The 19,641-nt window shown below is 38.9% G+C and overlaps 1 protein-coding gene across 1 annotated transcript in view; it reads left to right on the top strand.

The window, feature by feature from the left end:
* The window catches only part of LOC149159759 (type II inositol polyphosphate 5-phosphatase 15-like), a 196,508-nt gene that overhangs the window by 23,917 nt on the left and 152,950 nt on the right, over window positions 1-19,641 (top strand). Inside the window, exons 2-3 of the mRNA XM_089436567.1 lie at window positions 10,079-10,328; window positions 10,504-11,317. Coding sequence (XP_089292693.1) covers window positions 10,079-10,328; window positions 10,504-11,317 — 1,064 coding nt within the window. The remainder of the gene's footprint in view (window positions 1-10,078; window positions 10,329-10,503; window positions 11,318-19,641) is intronic.

Genomic DNA, 19,641 nt, shown 5'->3' with positions numbered 1-19,641 from the left:
AACTTGAGATTTGTGTAAGATTGTTGAAATCTGAGTTTTAGTTGTGATTGATGGTTGATTGAAAATCTAGGGGTTTGAACTAACCCTAGTGGAAGCTGGTCATGTTAATGACTAAGCTGTGATTGGTTTTGATTGACTCTTTTGGGTGAAATCTAGGATTTGTATGAAACCCTAGCGAGAAGTCTAACATATGAATTTAGAAAAGTTGTTAGATGCTTTGTATATCTATATTTGTTTATTTCTAGGGTTTGCTATATGTTGAAGTAAGGTATGTCATACCTTTGGAAGGAACATTGAAACCCTAGATGGAATCGAAGTTGTTGTGAAGTAGTCTAGGGTGTATGACAAAGTCCCTAGCAAGATGTTGAAGAGTATATCTCTTGTTTGTAATTAGGTTTGGATATCTGATATATATAAAGTTGAAATGCTTCCGTGATTTTGATATGGCTAACTTCATGCTTCTATAGATTTGGTTGTACTTGCTATCAATGTTTTTAAAACCGGAATCGTTGACTGGACCAGTCCACCTAATGCACTGGTTTACCGACTGGAACCGGTCTAACCGGGACTGGTTTGGTCTAAACGAACCGATTTTAGAAAAATACATTAAATAATTAATTTTTAGTGAAACAAAACTATTTTTAAGATTTAAAACCATGATTCCAAGCCAATAGAGACAAAATATGCAAAGTTTGCTTATTTATATACCATGTAAAGGTGAATATATCAAAATGGCACTGAGTGCAATACATATCATCGACAAAATAGCAAAATACATAAGCAATGAGGCTCTAAATGGCCTATAAAGTCCAAAAACAATGCTGCAAGCTATGAGGCCATTGGCCTACTACAAGTCTACAGTGTACACATGATCAATCATCTAGTTCATCACCACTACTAGCCATAGGATCATCATCAGGAGCTACGTAGACATCATCTAGTTTAGGGTCTGAAGATGCCTCAGCCTGATCTGCAACCTCAGTAGCAATGCCACCAATAACAATAGAAGTGGACCTAATGGAAGCACGAGTTTGTCGACCTGCATGACTAGTGCCTTCCATTGGTTCTTTGCCTTTCCTTGATGCCGCTACTGATCTTGGTTCTGATGCCGCCACAAAATCTGCTTCATCCCCCGCTAAAGCCATGTCGATATCAAAATCAGCCTCAAACACAGGATCTTTAGTCTCCTCCACCCATTCTGATGTTGGATCAATATCGTCCAACACAATGGGATCTAGATCAGGTGCTTTGTTCATCATTTGGTTCCTCCTCAGTCGAAGGTTGTATTGCACGAAAAGAAGATCATTTAATCGTTTTTGTTCCAAACGGTTTCTCTTCTTCATGTGTATGTGCTCAAAAACAGACCAATTGCGCTAAAAAACAGACCAATTGCCTCTTAAAGGTTTGGAGAGGGTGTTTTTGGAGGGAAAGCACCCTTAATTTCCCTCCAAAACCCCTAAACTACCTTGGAAAAGCCGCACTGTGGGTCCTCGATGGGCATGGCAGGTAACCGGCCGGTTTGCTACAAACCAGCCGGTTCTGTCCTAAACCGGCCGGTTAGGACCGGTTAGGGCCAAATTCTCACCACAATGCCTCCTTAACCGGGTTTTTCAGCCGGTTCCAACCGGTGGCCCTGCTGACCGGCCAGTTAGACCGGTAACCGGTTAGCTTGGCTGGTTTAAAAACTATGCTTGCTATCTAAGTTGTGCAGGGACACAATCTTCAACTTGGTGCTCGTTGATGTGATAAGCATGATGATGATGATAATAACTCTGTGAAATGGTTGGAAGCCACGAAAGATTCTCCGATAACAAAAAGAAGAGGCTGATCTCCCTGAGGAATCATGAATAAAAGAGATCTCTCTAAGATTACGAGGGAGTCTGGATAATAAAATGCTCCTTGGTTGAGAGGGAGGGCATAACTTGGCTTTGATTGAAGAATGAATTTCAGAGGATATGTTGCTGCATGAGAAGTAGGATAGAAAAGTATATAATTTAGGAATCTTCTGTCAAAGATTCGATTGATAGTCATACTGAGTTGAGGAGCAACATCTAGAATGCCCCTAGAGGTTTGCATTCGAGTATGTACGTGTGAAAGCATATTATTGATTAGGGTTGTGTTTGTAACTTTGTATAGGTAAATCTTTCGAAGGTTTTGATAGCATGTTGGTTACCGATCGGTTTGATTAGGAGAGATTTGTGGTCCTTGATCAGCTGGATCAAGGGGTGTTGAGGCTTTGCGAGTGAAGCATTGCCTGGGAGGACATCTGGCCAACAATTTGTGTTGATGTCTAGGTCCCGAAGTTGGAAAGGTGGTGTTGATCATAGAGCTTTGTTTTTGGATACGCACTTGGAGTTTTGGTATGGTGGTTAGCAAGTAAGCCTGATGGTACCTAGAGGGGCTGAAAACTTGAGTCCATCTTATTCCCATATCGATAGATTCCCTGGTTAGCAATCTAGTCTGTGGCATTGTGGTCCATAAATTGTTGAAAGACCAATGGCATAAATTGTTAGCAAGTAAGCCTAAGGTTCTTCATGGTTCATATAGTTTGAGATCTTCCATTGTATTTGTACATTATGAATACCTCTCTAGTTAAGAGGGATTGTTGGAAAATGTAACTATGTTCAGTCTTCATTAATGTACTGGAGTCATCATGTAATGTACTTGTCAAAAGAATAAAGAAAATAATTATTATTATTATAATTATTGTGACTTATTAAAGCATGGGTTTCATGCTCGGGTCACCATGTTTTAGGTCAAAGTTCCCATTGAGGACTTCTAGTATTTATTTTGAGTCAATAGAGTCATTGTACTTTTAAAGAGACCCTTCTTCGGCTTTTGAATCATGTAAAAAGGTTAAATATTGAGTCAAATATAATTTATGTATCCTCCACACCATGTCGGCCTAGAAGAAGATCAAGTTGGCCCAAGGACCCTATTCGACCTCACATGCAACCTATAAATACAAGCTCATCGAATTCATTTGAAGCATCATTCTCACACACAAGTTCGATATCTCTTGTAGCTGGGAAAAGGTGCGAAGTCTGTTGTCGGGAAGCTGAAGTGAATGCGAGTTTGGGGAAGTCTAAGGAGAAAGGAAAAATTGAAATTTTGGTGTCTCTCTCTCTTTGTTTTGTGTCCCGGATTGGGAGATCGAAGTCTTCCAAGTTTCTCTATTGCCGGAAGCTGCTGCCTAGTTGAAGTTCCTGGAAAGGGGTCAAAATTCTGGGAGGCTGACTTGGTGTGGAGGGAAGGTCTTGTCTTGGTCTAGGGTGAAGAGTCTCAAAAAATACTATTGAAAGGAAGAATTTCTTGACTGGGTTTTCTCCTCGAGGGGGGTTTTGCCCTGGCATAGTGCTTACATCTGGTGTCTATTGTTTTATGTGCTGCTGCTTTGGTAATTGCTTGATGAACTAAAGGAAAGAAGATATAAAGAATCGTAATAATAAGAAACATCACAAGTAATTATCAAGAATAAGAAAATCTTTTTGCCTTTCTGATTTTCTAACACCTAGAACCAAGGACAAGTCAATGGTCACTTCAAAATGGCTCTACAAGATCAAACATGGAGCTAATGGAAGTGCTGAAAAGTTCAGGGCCAGATTCATTGCTCGAGGCTTCTCTCAAAAGGAAGGAGTAGACTATGATGAGATATTTGCTGCCTTGCAAGGATGGAGCCTTCATCAAATGGATGTCAAAACTGCCTTCTTGCATGGCTCGCTTAAGGAGGAAGTCTACGTAGAACAAGTCGAGGGGTTCGAAGTTCAAGATCGTAAGACACATGTATGTAGGTTGAAGAAAGCCCTCTATGGGTTGAAGCAAGCCCCTAGGGCTTGGTATGAAAGGTCTGATAGCTATCTTATGAAGCTGAGATTTACAAGGAGCGATGCTCACTTGAACCTATACTTCAAGGTGGAAAAGGACATGCCTCTCATTTTGGACCTTTCTGTGGATGATCTCTTTTTGATAGGTGATGACCCTCTCATTCATCAATGCAAGAGGGAGTTGGCTTTCGAATTCGAGATAAAGGATCTAGGACTAATGCACTACTTCCTAGGATTGGAGGTCTGGCAAAAGCCAGGTGAGGTTTTCCTTTCTCAAGGAAAATACATTGTGAAGCTACTTGTGAGATGTGGGATGGTGGACTGCAAGTCTGTATCTACTCTGATGGAACTCAACTTCAAGAAGCTATGTGGAAGTGTCACTAGGCCCAGATTAGCAAACCCTTTCAAGCATTGCCAACTTGTGGGGGCTCTGACGTTCTTGGTAATCTCCCATCCTGACATATGCTTTGCTGTGAACACGTCGAGTCAATTTATGGACGAGCCTCATCATATTCATTGGATTGCTGCTAAGAATCTCTTGAGATATCTTTGGGGCACAATCCACTATGGATTGAGATACACTGCTGAGAACTTGAGGCTACATGGATATTTAAATGCTGATTAGGTTGGCAATGTGGTGGATCCTAAGAGCATGTTTGGGTGCTGCTTCTCTTTGGGGTCTGCTTCAAAATCTTGGATGAGCAAGAAGCATAAATTGGTTGCTTTAAGCACTGTAGAGGCCGAATTCATTGCTGTGAGTATGGCCTGTTGTGAAGCCATTTGGTTGAGGAAGCTCTTCAGTGAGCTATTTGAGCACACGCTGGATACCACAGTGATCTTTTGCAACAACTAGAGTGAGATTCACCTATCAGAGAATCCTGTGTTCCATGACCACTCCAAGCACATTGATATCAGGTACCACTTTATCCGGGATATGGTACAACATGGAGCAATAAGGTTCCAACACATTAGGATAGATGAGCAAGTCGCAGACATTCTAGTGAAGCCTTTGGGGAAGGTCAAATTCTTAACCTTCCGAGAGAGACTTGGAGTCATGGAACGACCCTCTTATGAGGGTCCCGTATGAGTTGGATACAGAGCTCCTGGGGGCTTGGGGTACTTCTTGGAGCTATGAGCGACCATAGGGTGAGTGGTTCACCTTCCCCTAGTGGTGCGTTAGATACAGGTGAGTGGTTCACCTTCCCTTGTGATACCCCATGATGGTTGACATGTGTGTAGGGTGAGTGGTTCACCTTCCCCTACGATTGCAAACACATGTATGTAGGGTGAGTGGTTCACCTTCCCCTATGATTGACATATGCATAGGATGAGTGGTTCACCTTCTCCTATGGCATATGAGCAGGATGAGTGGTTCACCTTCTCCTGCCGATGCCACAACACACATCCTACCCATGGAGTCCGGGACTCATGGGATGTACCTCTCATCTAGCCAATGAGTTGGGAAAAGATGGTTAGGGACCATAACACTACCGATGGGGGCATCATACTCCCTATGACTAGGATGTATGTGTTCAACAACTTGATCTGTGATCAAGGATTGACTTTTATTAGTGGAGAGTGGTATGATCTTGTGACTCACTCTCGATCACTTCTTCTTCATTATTACTTCATGGCTCAACATAGTAGGGCATAGCAATGAGACAGAGATGGTACATGATGACAGGATGGCATGATGATGACAGATGGATTAATAGGTGGGATTCTTCCGAGTTGAGAGGGAGTGTTAAAATTGGCAACTAGGGCCAAATTCCACCTTAGGACAACTCATATGATGGAGATGATTATTGCATTGGATTCCTTGTTTCGAGAGGTCTAATTTTGATATAAAGATCATCTCACTCTGACAAGCAAAAGTGGAATTTTGAATTTATTCTCTCTCATGCACAAATTTTCAAGGTTGGCCTCAGTCAAATGTAGGCTCAAGAAGCCCAATAGACGTGTCTCCACACCCTCAATGAATTGTATAAATAGGAGTGACATCTCTCCCCATTTGGACATCACTCATCACATCATACATCTCTCTCCTCTCTTGATTGGTTCGTAGAGCTTGGGGACGACCTCTCTCTTCTTTGTATGTGTGGCAGGAGGCCGCATATTTCAGGATAAGGACAGGCTGAATTTCAGAGAAACAGACCAGCGTCTAAGCGTTGACTAGGGCTCATTTGATCAAGTTTGACTTCGATCTTCTGGGCAAAATTCCAATTTCTCTAAGCCGAGTTGCTGGGCACAGATTCCGAGGTGTTTTGGGCAGGTTGACTTCAGCATTGACTCTAGATTTGACCGCAGAAATTACAACAGTGTTTCTCTCTCTTTTGACTGGGGTTGACTAAATTGTTTTTGGGCTGACTTTGACTCTCTTTGAAGGCCGAATTAGTCTGCTGTTGATTGAGCTGCTTGGAGGACATTTTGATGCTGATCTCACCAGTGTTGACTTTTTGGTTAGGGCTGCAGTTGACTGCTGATTTTGACAGGGCTATTTTGATTATGTATTGGGCAAGTAAATTTGATCTATGTACTCTCTCTCTGTCTGCTGAACTATTGAATAATAATAAGAAGATTTGATCAAAGGGTTTTCCCCACATTGGGGTTTTTCCTTGGCATCCACCAAATCTTGTGTCCTCTTGTCTTGGCTTGTCTTCTGCACATGTTTTTATGTTCTATCTGCATTTACTATCAATGTGTTTAAGTTAATGTGATTGCTACTATTGGAAATTGTCATTGGGCTGATAAATAACATTCAAGTAAATTGTGCTAAAACATAGAACATACCATTGTTATCTAAAATTATCAATAATATATAACGTGTCCTAACGTGTCTTGTTCTAGGGCGTCAACATGTTCGTGTCTAACACTCGAATCCTCATGTCCTTCGAGCCCCGTGTCCCAGTGTCAGGTGACTTAGTGGGCTGATTAGTAATCCACTAATGGTATAGAATAAATAGAATTAATGACCACTAAGTCAATATTAACCACCATCACTCCAACATCCACCCTTAAGCTTGACTTGCGGTTAAAACAAACAAAAGGTGGAAAAATAAGACAACCATTTGGGACCACATGTCAATCACTAGAGGTGTCAATAAATTACTCATGCATTTGACCAAGTAAACATTACATCCCAACATCCCCTGGCCCCCCATAATATTCACTTGGGAAAGATGTGGCCAGATAAAATATTACATTAAACTCATTCTTGTGACTTTCAAAACTCTTTGATGAACCAAAGGAGAACAAAGCACTACTTTGACTATTTGGAGGATGTTCACCTCTTTTCAAGCAAAATTTTCCTTTCTATCGATGCAATTCCTATTGAATCTACTGGTGTATCTAATCCTACACTTGTGGCCTTTCTTGAGCAATCTTCTCCTCATACTGATAATTAAAAATTAAGAGAGAATGAAGAAGTCCTCGACACTTTTCAAGAAGATATTAAGCATTCTCTTGATGCCACTTCTTCTCATCCAAGGTTGGTTACTCATGCAGAGTGTTCTCCTGATTTTGAGAAGCATACTAAAGGCTTTGGTTCCAAATTATTTTGTTAGATGGCTTATAGCAATAGATTGGTAAGCATGTACATGAAATGGTTACTGCTATCGTGCCTAAAATGTCACTGATGCAAGCTAGTCTTGGTTATTTGTATTGATTAGTGATCTTGTATGACTGGCAGAAATAAGATCTTTATATGCTCAAGCATCTAAATCTTTAGCATTTTGATCAGAAGATACCATTAGCTAGCAACTGCATACATACCTCTTCCTGCCTAACATGCCCGAAAGATTGAACTAACTGATCTGATTAGAAAAAATATACTTGCATTTTAGCCTCCAAATAGTATACGTTTGCCAGGAGTTGGAAATGTGTTCAGGGTCAGCACTTACTCTTATCTCAGTGTCAACTCCATTGGCAAGCAGAGTTGTTTGGAGACAAATACTACATTGTGCTCTCTGCTTTTTTGGGCATATGGGTTGTATTAGAATCGGTTTGTGTTTTTAACACCCCATTGGGACAATAACCACATCAAGGTTTCTACTCTGATACCATGTCTTGGTAAATTTTAGATATCAACTTGGAAGAAACAATATAAACTGTCTTGGAAGTTAACTCCAGTTATATTTTTAACTTTTGATGAGCAAAGACATAATCTGTCAGCAAAGTCTGACATACAGTCTGTTGTTCGAAAGTTTTGTAAATGCTCTCTGTTATGCAACTGACTGAATCCAATTTTGACTTTGTTTGAACAAGTTATGGGAAAAGGACTGCACGCACCTCTAGAAAATAAGACACACAAAACTTGACACTTTTTTGGAACAACTTTTGACACTTATTCTTCATCCTTTTACACCCATATGACCAAGGTCTAGCTCTCAAATATATCAGTCTAGTTAAATTTATTTATTTTTACAAAGATCAATAAATAGGGCCATTGAAGGCACTGATTTTGAACAAAAGGAATCAAATCTGGTGCTTCTTCTCGGTTATGCAAGCAGCCATACATTCACTCCCTGCCTCTTGCTGCCATACAATTCCCCACAATGACGAACTCGCTGCCATACAAGGAGGGAGGCTGCCTGCCATGTTTTTTCTGCTGTTATCCATGAAAAATCTGCCAGTTGTATGTTGCAGTAAACATAGATAATTGTTTCAGCATGCTATCACTTTTGCAGCATATCCTCTAGGCTTTCATCATAATAATTCCAACATGAAAATAAGGTTATTCTCACAAAGAAATATGGCATTTCTAGAAGGGATAAGCACTGCCATATTGCTGCATATTTCAATGCCTTTCGAAAAGTGTTTCAGTGCCCTTCCATGATGGGGCCTCAATGTGATTTTCAACAGCTTAATACAATGCCCTTCCTCAGTGTGATTCAACAGTCTTCCACAATGGCGATTTAATGTGATTTTTAACGCCTTTAAACCATCTACAGCGCACCAATACTGACAGCCTAAGAGTAGATTTCACACATCAGTATACTTTGATCTCTATTCACTATTGCCGAACGTCAAAGCCTTCTACAGCAGCTTCAAAAGCAGATTGACAGTTCCTTAAAAGACAAGATTTTCACAGAGGGGTTTTTATTTTTAACAGTGATTATAGGCTGCAAGATGCAGCATTCCAGCAAGGGAATGGTGCTCCCCCTTTTTCTTTCAATGATTTTTTTTGTTGCTTACCTTTCTGTTTTCAAAAAGTAAGGCCAACCCACTTAGTTCCACAAAATATGCCTAATAGCTCATCGGCCCTGGGAAAGTACCCATTTCACTGGGCCTTGCAGCACCATCCACTTCTCATAGGCATAACAATCACATATTCACACAGCGAGCCACACAACCTTCCATGGCTCTGATAACTATTAGCCACAGCTCATAACACTTCAGAAAGTTGATAATGCAAGCAGCACGTGCAGCAGATCTCACACAAGCTATATTCTTTGCATCAATGGCATCAGACTTGCTTTCATACAGCAAGGGTGGCAACATTTTTTCAGCGAACACTCCTCAAATCTCAAAGGCTACTCTGATGTGGATTTGGTACCACATTATTGGCATGATGGAGCCCATATTACAGCATAACAAGAAGAAATGAGAGAAACACACAATGTACATTAATTGAAATTACTACACGAAGGGCATAAAAGTACAGGAATTGATACAGCCTGAATGACTTTGGGTTCTTCACCATTATGTTAATTTTGGTGGGATTTCTTTGTAAGTGTACTTGTCAACTTCACAACTCATTTGACATATTCTGTTTTACGACTTATGACACTCTATTTATAGGGGGCACAATTGTTTCCTTTTTTTTGCAGCATTACACACACAGCTTTAAAACATTGAATATTTATTGTCAACATCTATCACCTATGATTCCTAGGACACAAACCCAACTAGAATACTCAACTAAAACATTACAACATTTTAATGTTTTCAATTATGACCATATAAAAAATGATTATTATCCCCAACAATTTTTACCTTGCCAGTAAAACAGAAGGTATGTACTTCACAGAGGAGTTCATTTCATGCCAAGTTTATTATGAGAAAGCAGTAGGTGAAATTTGTTCACGATGTTATGCTGGTAGTTTTCAAATACTAGATGGCTTATATCCAGGCATTTTGTGCTGTTTTATCTTTTGTCTTGATAAATATGAATATTGAGTCAAGTGACTTCACCTTGTTTCTTTGTTTCACTGGAACATACCTAACAATGTATAGCAAATGAAAATTGGTGCCAGGTGAGCTTTGGACAGGATCTGAGATTGGTGCTATGAGAGCTTGGCCATGGGAGGTTGCTGAAAAAGCTCTTTTAACCGACCTAAAAAACAATTTTAGTACTGTTTACTTGATGGAAGGATCATGCATTGATCTAAGAAGCCGTATTGCTACAACTGGTGCATCTATTTTAAATACTGATATAAAATTTTTGGCATCGGATCACTTGAGAGGAAGAGTTTGGAGTGGAGGACCTTACTCCTTGGCTGTCTGGTACATATCTGTCTTTTATAAGATATTTGGTGCATGTATTTAAATTTCGGCAAAGTGAGGGAGCATGGCACTAGGACCAAAATATTTGTAATAAATTTTGTTAAAGCAGATGGAAAACAATTAAATTTTTTTCATTCAATTTCTTTCAAGTCATTCTTTAATTTTGGTTGTGCAGGGATGCCCGGACAAGGGCTGTTCTCAAGATTTTTGGATCAGATGGACAATTAGAGTTCTCAAGTTCAAATGTCTGGCCAGTACATGACTTTGAATTGGAAGCTGATATTAAGACGAGTTACACCAAATTCTCTAGGAAAGAAAAGATTCAAGGACCACTGAATTTTTTCCAACGTTCAAGAAATGCATTGTTGGGAGCAGCAGATGCAGTTTGTCGAGCAACACTTGGAGGTCAATTCTTAGATGATGGCAAAAAGGTACAGGCTATGGTGGCATCAGAAGATGGAACTATTTGGACTGGATATGCAAATGGTTTACTTGTGCATTGGGATCACTTGGGCAATCGAGTTCAGGAGTTTCAAAATATTTCTGTAGGTGTCCATTGCCTGTGCACTTTTGAAACAAGACTATGGGTTGGATATGGAGATGGAAGGGTACAGGTCATGGAACAAGATGGTAAGCTGTTGAGAGGATGGTTGGCACACAGTTCAGCTGTTGTGCAGATGGCTGTGGGTGGCGATCATGTTTTTACTTTGGCTGCCCATGGTGGCATTCGTGGTTGGAACATGACAATACCTAGTCTGCTGGAAAGCATTGTAAGATCAAGACTAATTGACATGGCCCCGACTTATACAAGGAAAGAACATATAAAGGTTTTGGCTGGCACTTGGAATGTGAGTCAAGGAAGAGCTTCCTTTGAGTCGCTACATTGTTGGTTGGCATCTCCAGCATCAGAGGCCAGCATTGTGGTTGTTGGGTTGCAAGAAATGGAAATGGGTGCCGGTGTTCTTGCTATGGCAGCTGCAAAAGAAACTGTGATTGTCCTAACTCATTACCTTTTATGTGGAGATATTTTGACATTTATGGCTTGTTGAAAAGTAAAAGCAGATGTGTACCTCCCGTCATAATGGAGTTTCACAGGAAAGTAATAAATATCAAATAAACAAAAAATGCATATCATAGTGAAGCTTCAATCTCAATATCGTGAAGGTTGTATGATGCATATAACAGGATTTGCATGAACATAGAGTATTAGGACTGCAAGACTATTATACAGATTACAGTTGCCAATGAATGGTAAGAGAACTACCAGCTAAAGTTGAGTCGACATTTTATGACATCATGAGCTCTTTTCATGGCATTTGACATAAAAGCAGATTGATTTGTGAGTCTAAAAACATTCTTGTCAAGAGTAGATGCTGCTCCTAAATGCTTTTTGGTCCATATCGATTCAAACATCAAAATTTAAGCTGCATTAAAAATATACAGTTTGATCTCATCCTTGTTCAAGTAGGAATCAAACAACTGCTTCCCTATTTAGACCTTTATTCCACCATAGCAGGCAAAAGGATCAGTTTTTGCTGTACCATAAAGATAAGAAAGTGTTGGGAATCACGATTGCTGTTAAACCAAAACCCACAGGTGTTAGTCAACGATCACATCGTCAGAGATAAGGATCCATGAGAGGCTGTTAATCCATGTTGCGAAACACATAGGGAGCGTTGGTTTATCCAATGTCTAACAATCTCCCCCCCAATGCGAGCCGGGTGTGTATGGAAGTCATGACCTACGCTCTGATACCACTTGCTGGGACTCACGATTGCCGTTAAAACAAAACCCGCAGGTTTTAGTCAACAATCACATCACCAGAGATAAGGATCCATGAGATGCGGTTAGTCCATGTCGCGAAACACATGGGGAGCATTGGTTTATCCAATGTCCAACATAATGTAGGGGAATAACTACCCTAAAGGTTTTTATTGTCTTCCTATGCTCCTTAGAAATGCATATGACTTTGTTTGATTTTGTATAATAAGGTCAAAATATAAATGGATCCTTTACTATAATAAGGTCAGGATATAAATGGATCCTTTACTGTAATAAGGTCGAAATATAAAGGACTCTTTATGTTGTACCTTGGGAGGCAATTCCTGGCTGACTAGAAATTAGTGCCCAAGATATTCATTAAAATTTACAGATTTATTATTTGTTTGACTCATCTTTTTGCAAACCCCAGAATATTAAATTTTAAACCCTTTAACCTTCAATAAATGGAATACAACTTTAAATGGCCTTTAACTGTTGGATACAAATGGATCGAAATTTGTGAGAAGCGTTGGCTAAAGCTTCAGAATAAAAGACTGTCTCTGCAGAATCTTTTATCATAAACTTAGAGGAAAGTGTGTTTGATGAGAAATGAAACTTTGAAAGAAGAGCATTGTTTAGCCTCTAAATTTATAGAGAATTATAACCATTAACTGTAAATACAGAATGGACTACTTCAACTCTTTCAATGAAGAAATACATACATAATATTACACAGGGAAAACAAATCATACGCAACAATTTCTGGAATCACTGAAAGCTTTCTTTATCATTAAAGTGAAGATCAAAGTACAAAGTGGTCCTCTCTGAGGTATTGCAAAAATTTGGAACCCTTTTTCATCTTGTTGAGATACATTTATACAAACTTTTCAAAAAGACAGTTATCAGAACTGTCAACCTCCTAACTACCTAACTATTGGACATTACATTGAAACATAAAAATTACATGGCTTGAAAATAAAACAACTTCTAAAAGTGAACATTTCATCTCAAACAATCTGAGATTGTGGAGTAGTAGAGGGTTCTGCTTCTGTAGCAGCAACTTGTGGCGACATCCATTCCCTGGTCTTCCTCCAGGCTTCTGTACTTGTACTTGGGGAATTTACATGTGCTATCCTGAAGTCTGTGATTCTGCTGTATGTAGGCTTCTCAATAAACAAAGTCTTCATCATCCAGACAAGTTGAAAATATTTATGAAGATAGTTGACGATTGTAGCTCCCTTTAAGACTGCAATCTTTTCATGTGTAGAGTTAATTTTACTTTTTTCTTCCACCAGTAATGTTTCATACAGTTCCTAGGATAACAAATTGTTTTGCTGATCCCAACAGGATGGCAAACCAACCCTTGTTCTTTTATCAAAATTGATATCAAAACTCATCATTGCTTCCTTGATCTCCATCAATTTCTTCTCTGCTGCTTTCCTGTTGGCATTTTTCAATATCATTTTGTTTATCTCCATCACATGCTTTGTCCTGTCTTCTATCCCAAACTCTTTCATCTCCTGTGTAGACTTTGAGTTTAAGAAGTCAATTAACTTCTTAGCAAACTGGGCTCTATTCTGCAACTTATGCTTATTACTGAGGATGACTTCTTCTAAGTCTCTGACAATGATATTTTCCTCTTCAATGATAGTTAGGAATTGCTAGACACTCTTTACAGTATTGATTATGTCATTCCACAAGATTTCTCTTGCTTGTACTAGGGACATATTTCCTTTCACTTTTTCCTTCAATTCTTTAATTTCTTGCTGAGCAGCCTAGAAATCCCTTCTGTATTTTTCTGCAGTCTCCTTGGTCATAAACAACTCTTGCTCAGTTGCTTTGATGATTTTCACAACATTGTCCAAATCTGTCTGCTTCTTCTTTAATTCATTTTCAGAAATGTGTAACTCAGTCCTAACCTGAGTCAGCTTCTCAGTAGGATCTTCTGAATCTGTTGCAACCACAATTGTGCATACATGTGAATCAATCTTTTGTTGTAAAGAAAGATTCATTTCCTTCAACTTCATTATCTCCTCATCCCTTTGTAGAAGTTCTTGGACTAATAATTCTTTTTCTTTCTCAACCCCTACTACCTTTGAAGCCATGGGATGTTCTACTGAGGGAAACTTCAACTTCTTTTTTAGTGCTTGAATCTCTATCTCAACACTCTGCAGTAACTTCTGAACTGCAGACCTATCCTCTGGATTTACACCAATCTTAACAATTATCTTTTTTAGCTCTTCATTTTGGGTATTAAGAGCTCTGGAGTTTGCTTTCTCCAACTTCAGCTGGTTTACCACCTTCTCTAACATATTTTCAGCATTGGAAGCAGCTAAAGCATATTTATATAAATCATGAAAAATTAATTGCCTAGTTTGCATATGTAGATTAATCTTATCAGGCAATGGAATCCTCTTTGCATCCACTGTTAAATTAACAGTCTTGAACCCTGCTGCAAATGTTACTGACATTGCTGATGGATGAGATAGAACAAATTTTAGCTGACTCTTCTCTAAACCCGTAGCTAATAGCAACCTTGTCTAATATTCAGAAGATACCTGAGCTTTTGATTGGGATTCCATGTTTTCTCTAATTTTCTTGTTTCTTTCCTCCACCTGCAAAAACATTGTTTAATCATGGAAATTGAATCTTGAGAAGACTCCCCTGAAACTGGAGAAGGAGGAGTGCAAAAAGTTTCCCCTAACTGCAATTGTATATTGGGAGCAGCTGATGCACCAACCTCTTCAGACATCTTTGCCCTTTTTGCTGCTCTGTCTTCCTCTTCCTCTAGATCAACTACCTCTGACCTGCCTCTCTTCAAGTTCTTTTTAGTAGCAAGAGGGGTCTCAATCTCTATATTTCTGAAGGGAGCTGACTGCCCTCCATTTGCCAGTTTCTCAATTTCTGGTTTTGATTCATGCACAAAAGGAGCATATCCATTTTCTATTCTTCTGTTGGAAATTATATGATATGGATCATAAGCCCATTTCTCTTCTAATAATAAATTCATCCCTTCCAACAATTTTTGGACTTCATCTGCTGCTTGCCTAGTATTTACAATGAATGGTCCAACAGTCCTAGGCAACTTGAAAAGGAGTCCCTTCTTTGCAGGTACAAAATGTACCTGATCCACATTCAGACTTTGTCTAATGAATTCAAGAGCAAACATCCTTATGGGAACAAAATTTGGTAATCTGTAGGGCTCAACCTCAGCTCCATACAACCTTATTTCAACATGATCCTAGAAAGAAAACCAATCTCCAACTTTGACATCTTTACTCACTTGAAGGAAAGATTGGTCTTTGGGGAGTAAAGTTGGTGCAGGTGAACTGTGATGATTGAATATACAACAGAAAGGAAAGGAGATGAAAAATAGGACAAACCCTCATTTCTAGGATCCATTCTCACTATATCAGTCTAGAAGAACATTGATTGTTTATGCTTGAGGGTGTCCATAATATTCAACCCTAGATGCATGAATTTCTCAACATTGGAATACAAGAATAAATATGTTACAAGTGAAGGAAACCTAAAACAACCTGTAAGAGTGAAATTCATGAACTAGACATTAATTTCTTTTTCCCAATAGGTTGGTATATCTAATACAACTCTAGGCTTCATCATTACAACAAACATTCCTAAAACTGCTTTGTCAACTATTGTAATGTCCTCTTTCCCTAAAATTCTAGCCAACACCTGAAGAACTGGTCTTACATCTTCGACAAAAATATCCAAGGGAAAATGAGTGGAATCTACAGGGAATTGTTTTCCATTAGTCATTAAATACAAGTGAATTACAACAGACTCTGGTTTGGATAATTCTTCGAAATAAGCAGTCAATGATTCTTCAGAGAAAGAGAAGTAAGACTCTGCAGAAGGATAGCACAATGCTTGTTGAATCAGAAGAGAGAACACCTGAAAAACACTTTCTCCTAGCCTATTTATCACAAAACACCTGAGGATACATTGCTGAAACTAGCCAATGAATAAATTCAGGGAACATGTATGTTTGAGGGAAAAAGGCTGCCAACACACTAGATTTTATCATTGCAGAATAAATTGGGGAATTGGCCAACACACAAGATTTTATCATTGCAACATAAATTGGGGAATTGGACTGGTTTAATTGGACATGTTGGTAGAATTCATGATGGTTGACAGGGAAAGAAACATCAAAGATATCTCTTTCAGTATCCATGAGCAGAATGTGAGAGGATGAACCGGCTAAAACAATTTTCTTGGCCATTTTTAAAAGATAAACGGTTGATTATGGCAAAATACCTGGTACTGGTGACGAGGCTGACTCAGACGTGAGCTGGACTTTGAATTTCTTGGCAGCAAACAACAAGACAATGTATTGAGAAAAAGCCAAGAAAAGGTTTTTATAGCGGAATGAGAAATTATAAGAGGGAAAACGACATTAAATTCCATCGTGGGAAATGACCGAATTAAATGGAGGATTTGACAGTTTGGAGGACAGCTGGACAAGGAACGTGACATGGCGAATGAAAGTAGAATGAGCTGGCTCACTTGCTGTCGTCACTGCGGGGGGACTACTCTGTACGGGACCAATTTCTGGGTGGTGTCCTCGCAGTGAATCTACACCGTTCATTTAAAAGTCAACAGGCCCGACAAAAGTCTTTGTGGGGGCACTGCTTGTGTTAATCTTCGATTTAGTTGTGCTGTCGGGTTTTCTCCATCGGGCAGGTCCCATCCTCTTTGCCTTCCGCACACCGCCAACCTGCCCACACTTTAACACCTCCGACTACTGCCGCAGGGTCCCACTATCCATCTCAATTTATTACAATAAACTTTATAGATACAAGATATTAGTAATGTAAAGACTTTGATAAACCAACATAACTTAGTTTAATCAAATAACAAAAGTCTTTCACATTTTTCTTTTCCTTTTCCAATATTTGATTTTTCTTTTCTTTTTACATTTATGTTTAACATGTGCATCACATATAATTTAAAACAACTTACAACACTTTAAAGGATATACATTGCTAAAGTTGTAAGAAGAAGAAAGCATTCGAGTTCTAAAGGAGACAACTGGTATTTTAGCAATTTGGATACATTCAATGAAAGTAGAACATAGTCGAAATCTTAGATTAGGTTCCTAGATACATTCGTACCAATACACCTATGCACATATATTTAGTGTGTGTGTAGTTGTATACATAAAGACGTATATGTGAAATACATATGTACATGCAAATTTGATTTTGTGCGTATATGTAAACATGCTTGCACTCCCATTTACATACTTACATATATGCAATAAACAAGTAAACAAGCAAACAACCATGTTAATGAAGGGAAAACAATAATAAGTGATGTCTGTTGATTTCTGTAGCATCGGTTGTGCTCTAGCCTCGAGATTTTGCAGAGGCTAAGAGTCAAGACACATGCATTCTTCAATACCCATAAATCGTTTGGGAAAATTCCGCCTAGAGATGGTTTAATTAAAATAATTAATCATTTTTAATGTATTTCTACGTCTAAACTTAGGAAATGTGATTAATTAAAGGGTATTAATTAAATTTGGTTTGAATCTTCTAGAAGAAGACGAGGATCAACTCCTAGTTAATCTTATCCTTTGATTATGTTTTAATCTTGGCCGTTGGTGCTCCAACGAGAGATTATAAGAACGGAGAACACATCGCGATAGTGAGATCTAGAGATCGAATTTCTCAAGAGTAGTAGCGCTGAGTTGCTGGAGAGAGATCAAGCGATGTTCTTGCAGTGAGGGGTAGGGATAGTAGACCGGAGGGAAGTTTTCCAATTCCGGAGAGTGCAAGGTAGAGAAGGCAACGAGAGGTTCAGAGAGGCAGCGTAGTGCTTCAGAGGGAGTCCGTATTTTTTGTTGGGAGCAGTCGAGATCTAGAGCTGGAAGTCGGTGTGTGAGATCAGAGGGCTAGAGGGTCGAAGTTCCAGTCATCAGAAGATCACAGGAGGAGGTGACGCAATTTCTAGAGGCTGTGACATAGATCTGCGCAGGCTGACGTAGAGGCAGCGTGGGGCTAGCCATCTAGAGCCTGGATCAGATTCGGGTCGCCAGTGACAGTGTGAGATATTTTCTCACTACCTCTTTGCCAGTTTATTCTCTGTATCGGATAGCCAATCTGGGTATCCAATGATTTGTGCTCAGATTACTGCTACATAATAATGAAATCCTCAGTTGCTGCCCCGGTTTTCCCACATTGGTTTTTTCCGGGGACATTTGTCCAAAAACAACGGTGTACTTGTGTGTGTGTTTATTTATCTCCTGTGCAGTATTTTGTTTCCGCAGTGTTTTATGTTGTGAAGGCTATTGTAGATTTTATTTCGATGTTTACTGTGTAATACTATAGATAATTTGATTCATAAATTAACAAGTAGGAGAAATCTAATCAGTTGCTGCAGTAGGATTCGGGGTCACCAAATTTTCACAATGTCAATGAGCATTTGACATGTGATGTTTGATAATTTGATTATCAAGTGTAAACAAACACTATAATGGATAATTGTATTATTTAATAGTAATAGACGTAGCTGTTCAACAATAGATATAACCTTTATGATAGGACTCACCGAGTCAACAAGGTTTGCAAAGTTAAGTTGACAATTTGACCAGCATTTGACGAGTTTCAGTCAAAATTGCTGAGTTTAACCAAAATTGTATGTCTCTAGAAACTCACTAGTCTAGGAAGACTGCTTAGAATGTTCTTATTTTAATAAATACATATATATTTTTCAGAAGATGCTTCCATTTATCACTATGTGAGAAACCTAACCTTCCCTGTTTTGGGATTATTGCAATGGAATGTAGCAGATGTACAACACTCTTGAAATATCCCTTTGACCAAGAAGCCGTGAGTGAGGGAGACCTCAGACTATCTATTCCACCAAATTTGTCCACGACTTGCACTTGTTCCCAGCCACAAGAAACAACTCACTTGCATGGGAAATGTTAACATTGTATTCACCCTTGGTGAATTCGAGTGTTAACGTCATTATTTTTCATGAGCACTTTCAGAATTAGTTCAGACTTCTCCTTTGTTCATCTAGATTGTTTAACATTGACAGTTGATAGACACATTCTTAGTGGATTCAATGGCTATGATTATTTACATTGGAGTTGTTAGATTTCAGTTTCCAGGGTTTTTAATTACATTACAAAGATTGAGTTTCAATGATTAGTGTTTGCAGGGGAATATTGCATGATCAAACTATTTTTTGAAGGTTTTTAGTTTGGGCATGCAGAGCTTGCATGCAACGTTTGATGATACATATCATATATGTGATCCTTGCTGCCATATAAGTCAGTTGAGACCATTTTCAGGGACATGTGAGATGATTTGGGAGGTTTCTTTTTTTGAGAAAATGTGTCATATATATTATATATAAATGAAAATATTAAAAGCAACAAGTCAAAATGATCAGTTGAGACCATTTTCTGGACATGCGAGATAATTTGGAAGATTCCTTTTTTTTTAAATATTTCATATATATACCGGAGCCTGCCTATGAATCTGCTCATTGATTCACATCATGACTATGGATATAC

The sequence above is a fragment of the Pinus tabuliformis genome, chromosome 5_2 (assembly GCF_031772625.1).
Source record: "Pinus tabuliformis cultivar Carrire ecotype Pingquan chromosome 5_2, CPIR1, whole genome shotgun sequence".
In the NCBI taxonomy this organism is placed as follows: Eukaryota; Viridiplantae; Streptophyta; class Pinopsida; order Pinales; family Pinaceae; genus Pinus; species Pinus tabuliformis.
Note: the sequence above shows the minus strand (reverse complement) of the source record. Positions and strands in the feature narration are given on the sequence as shown.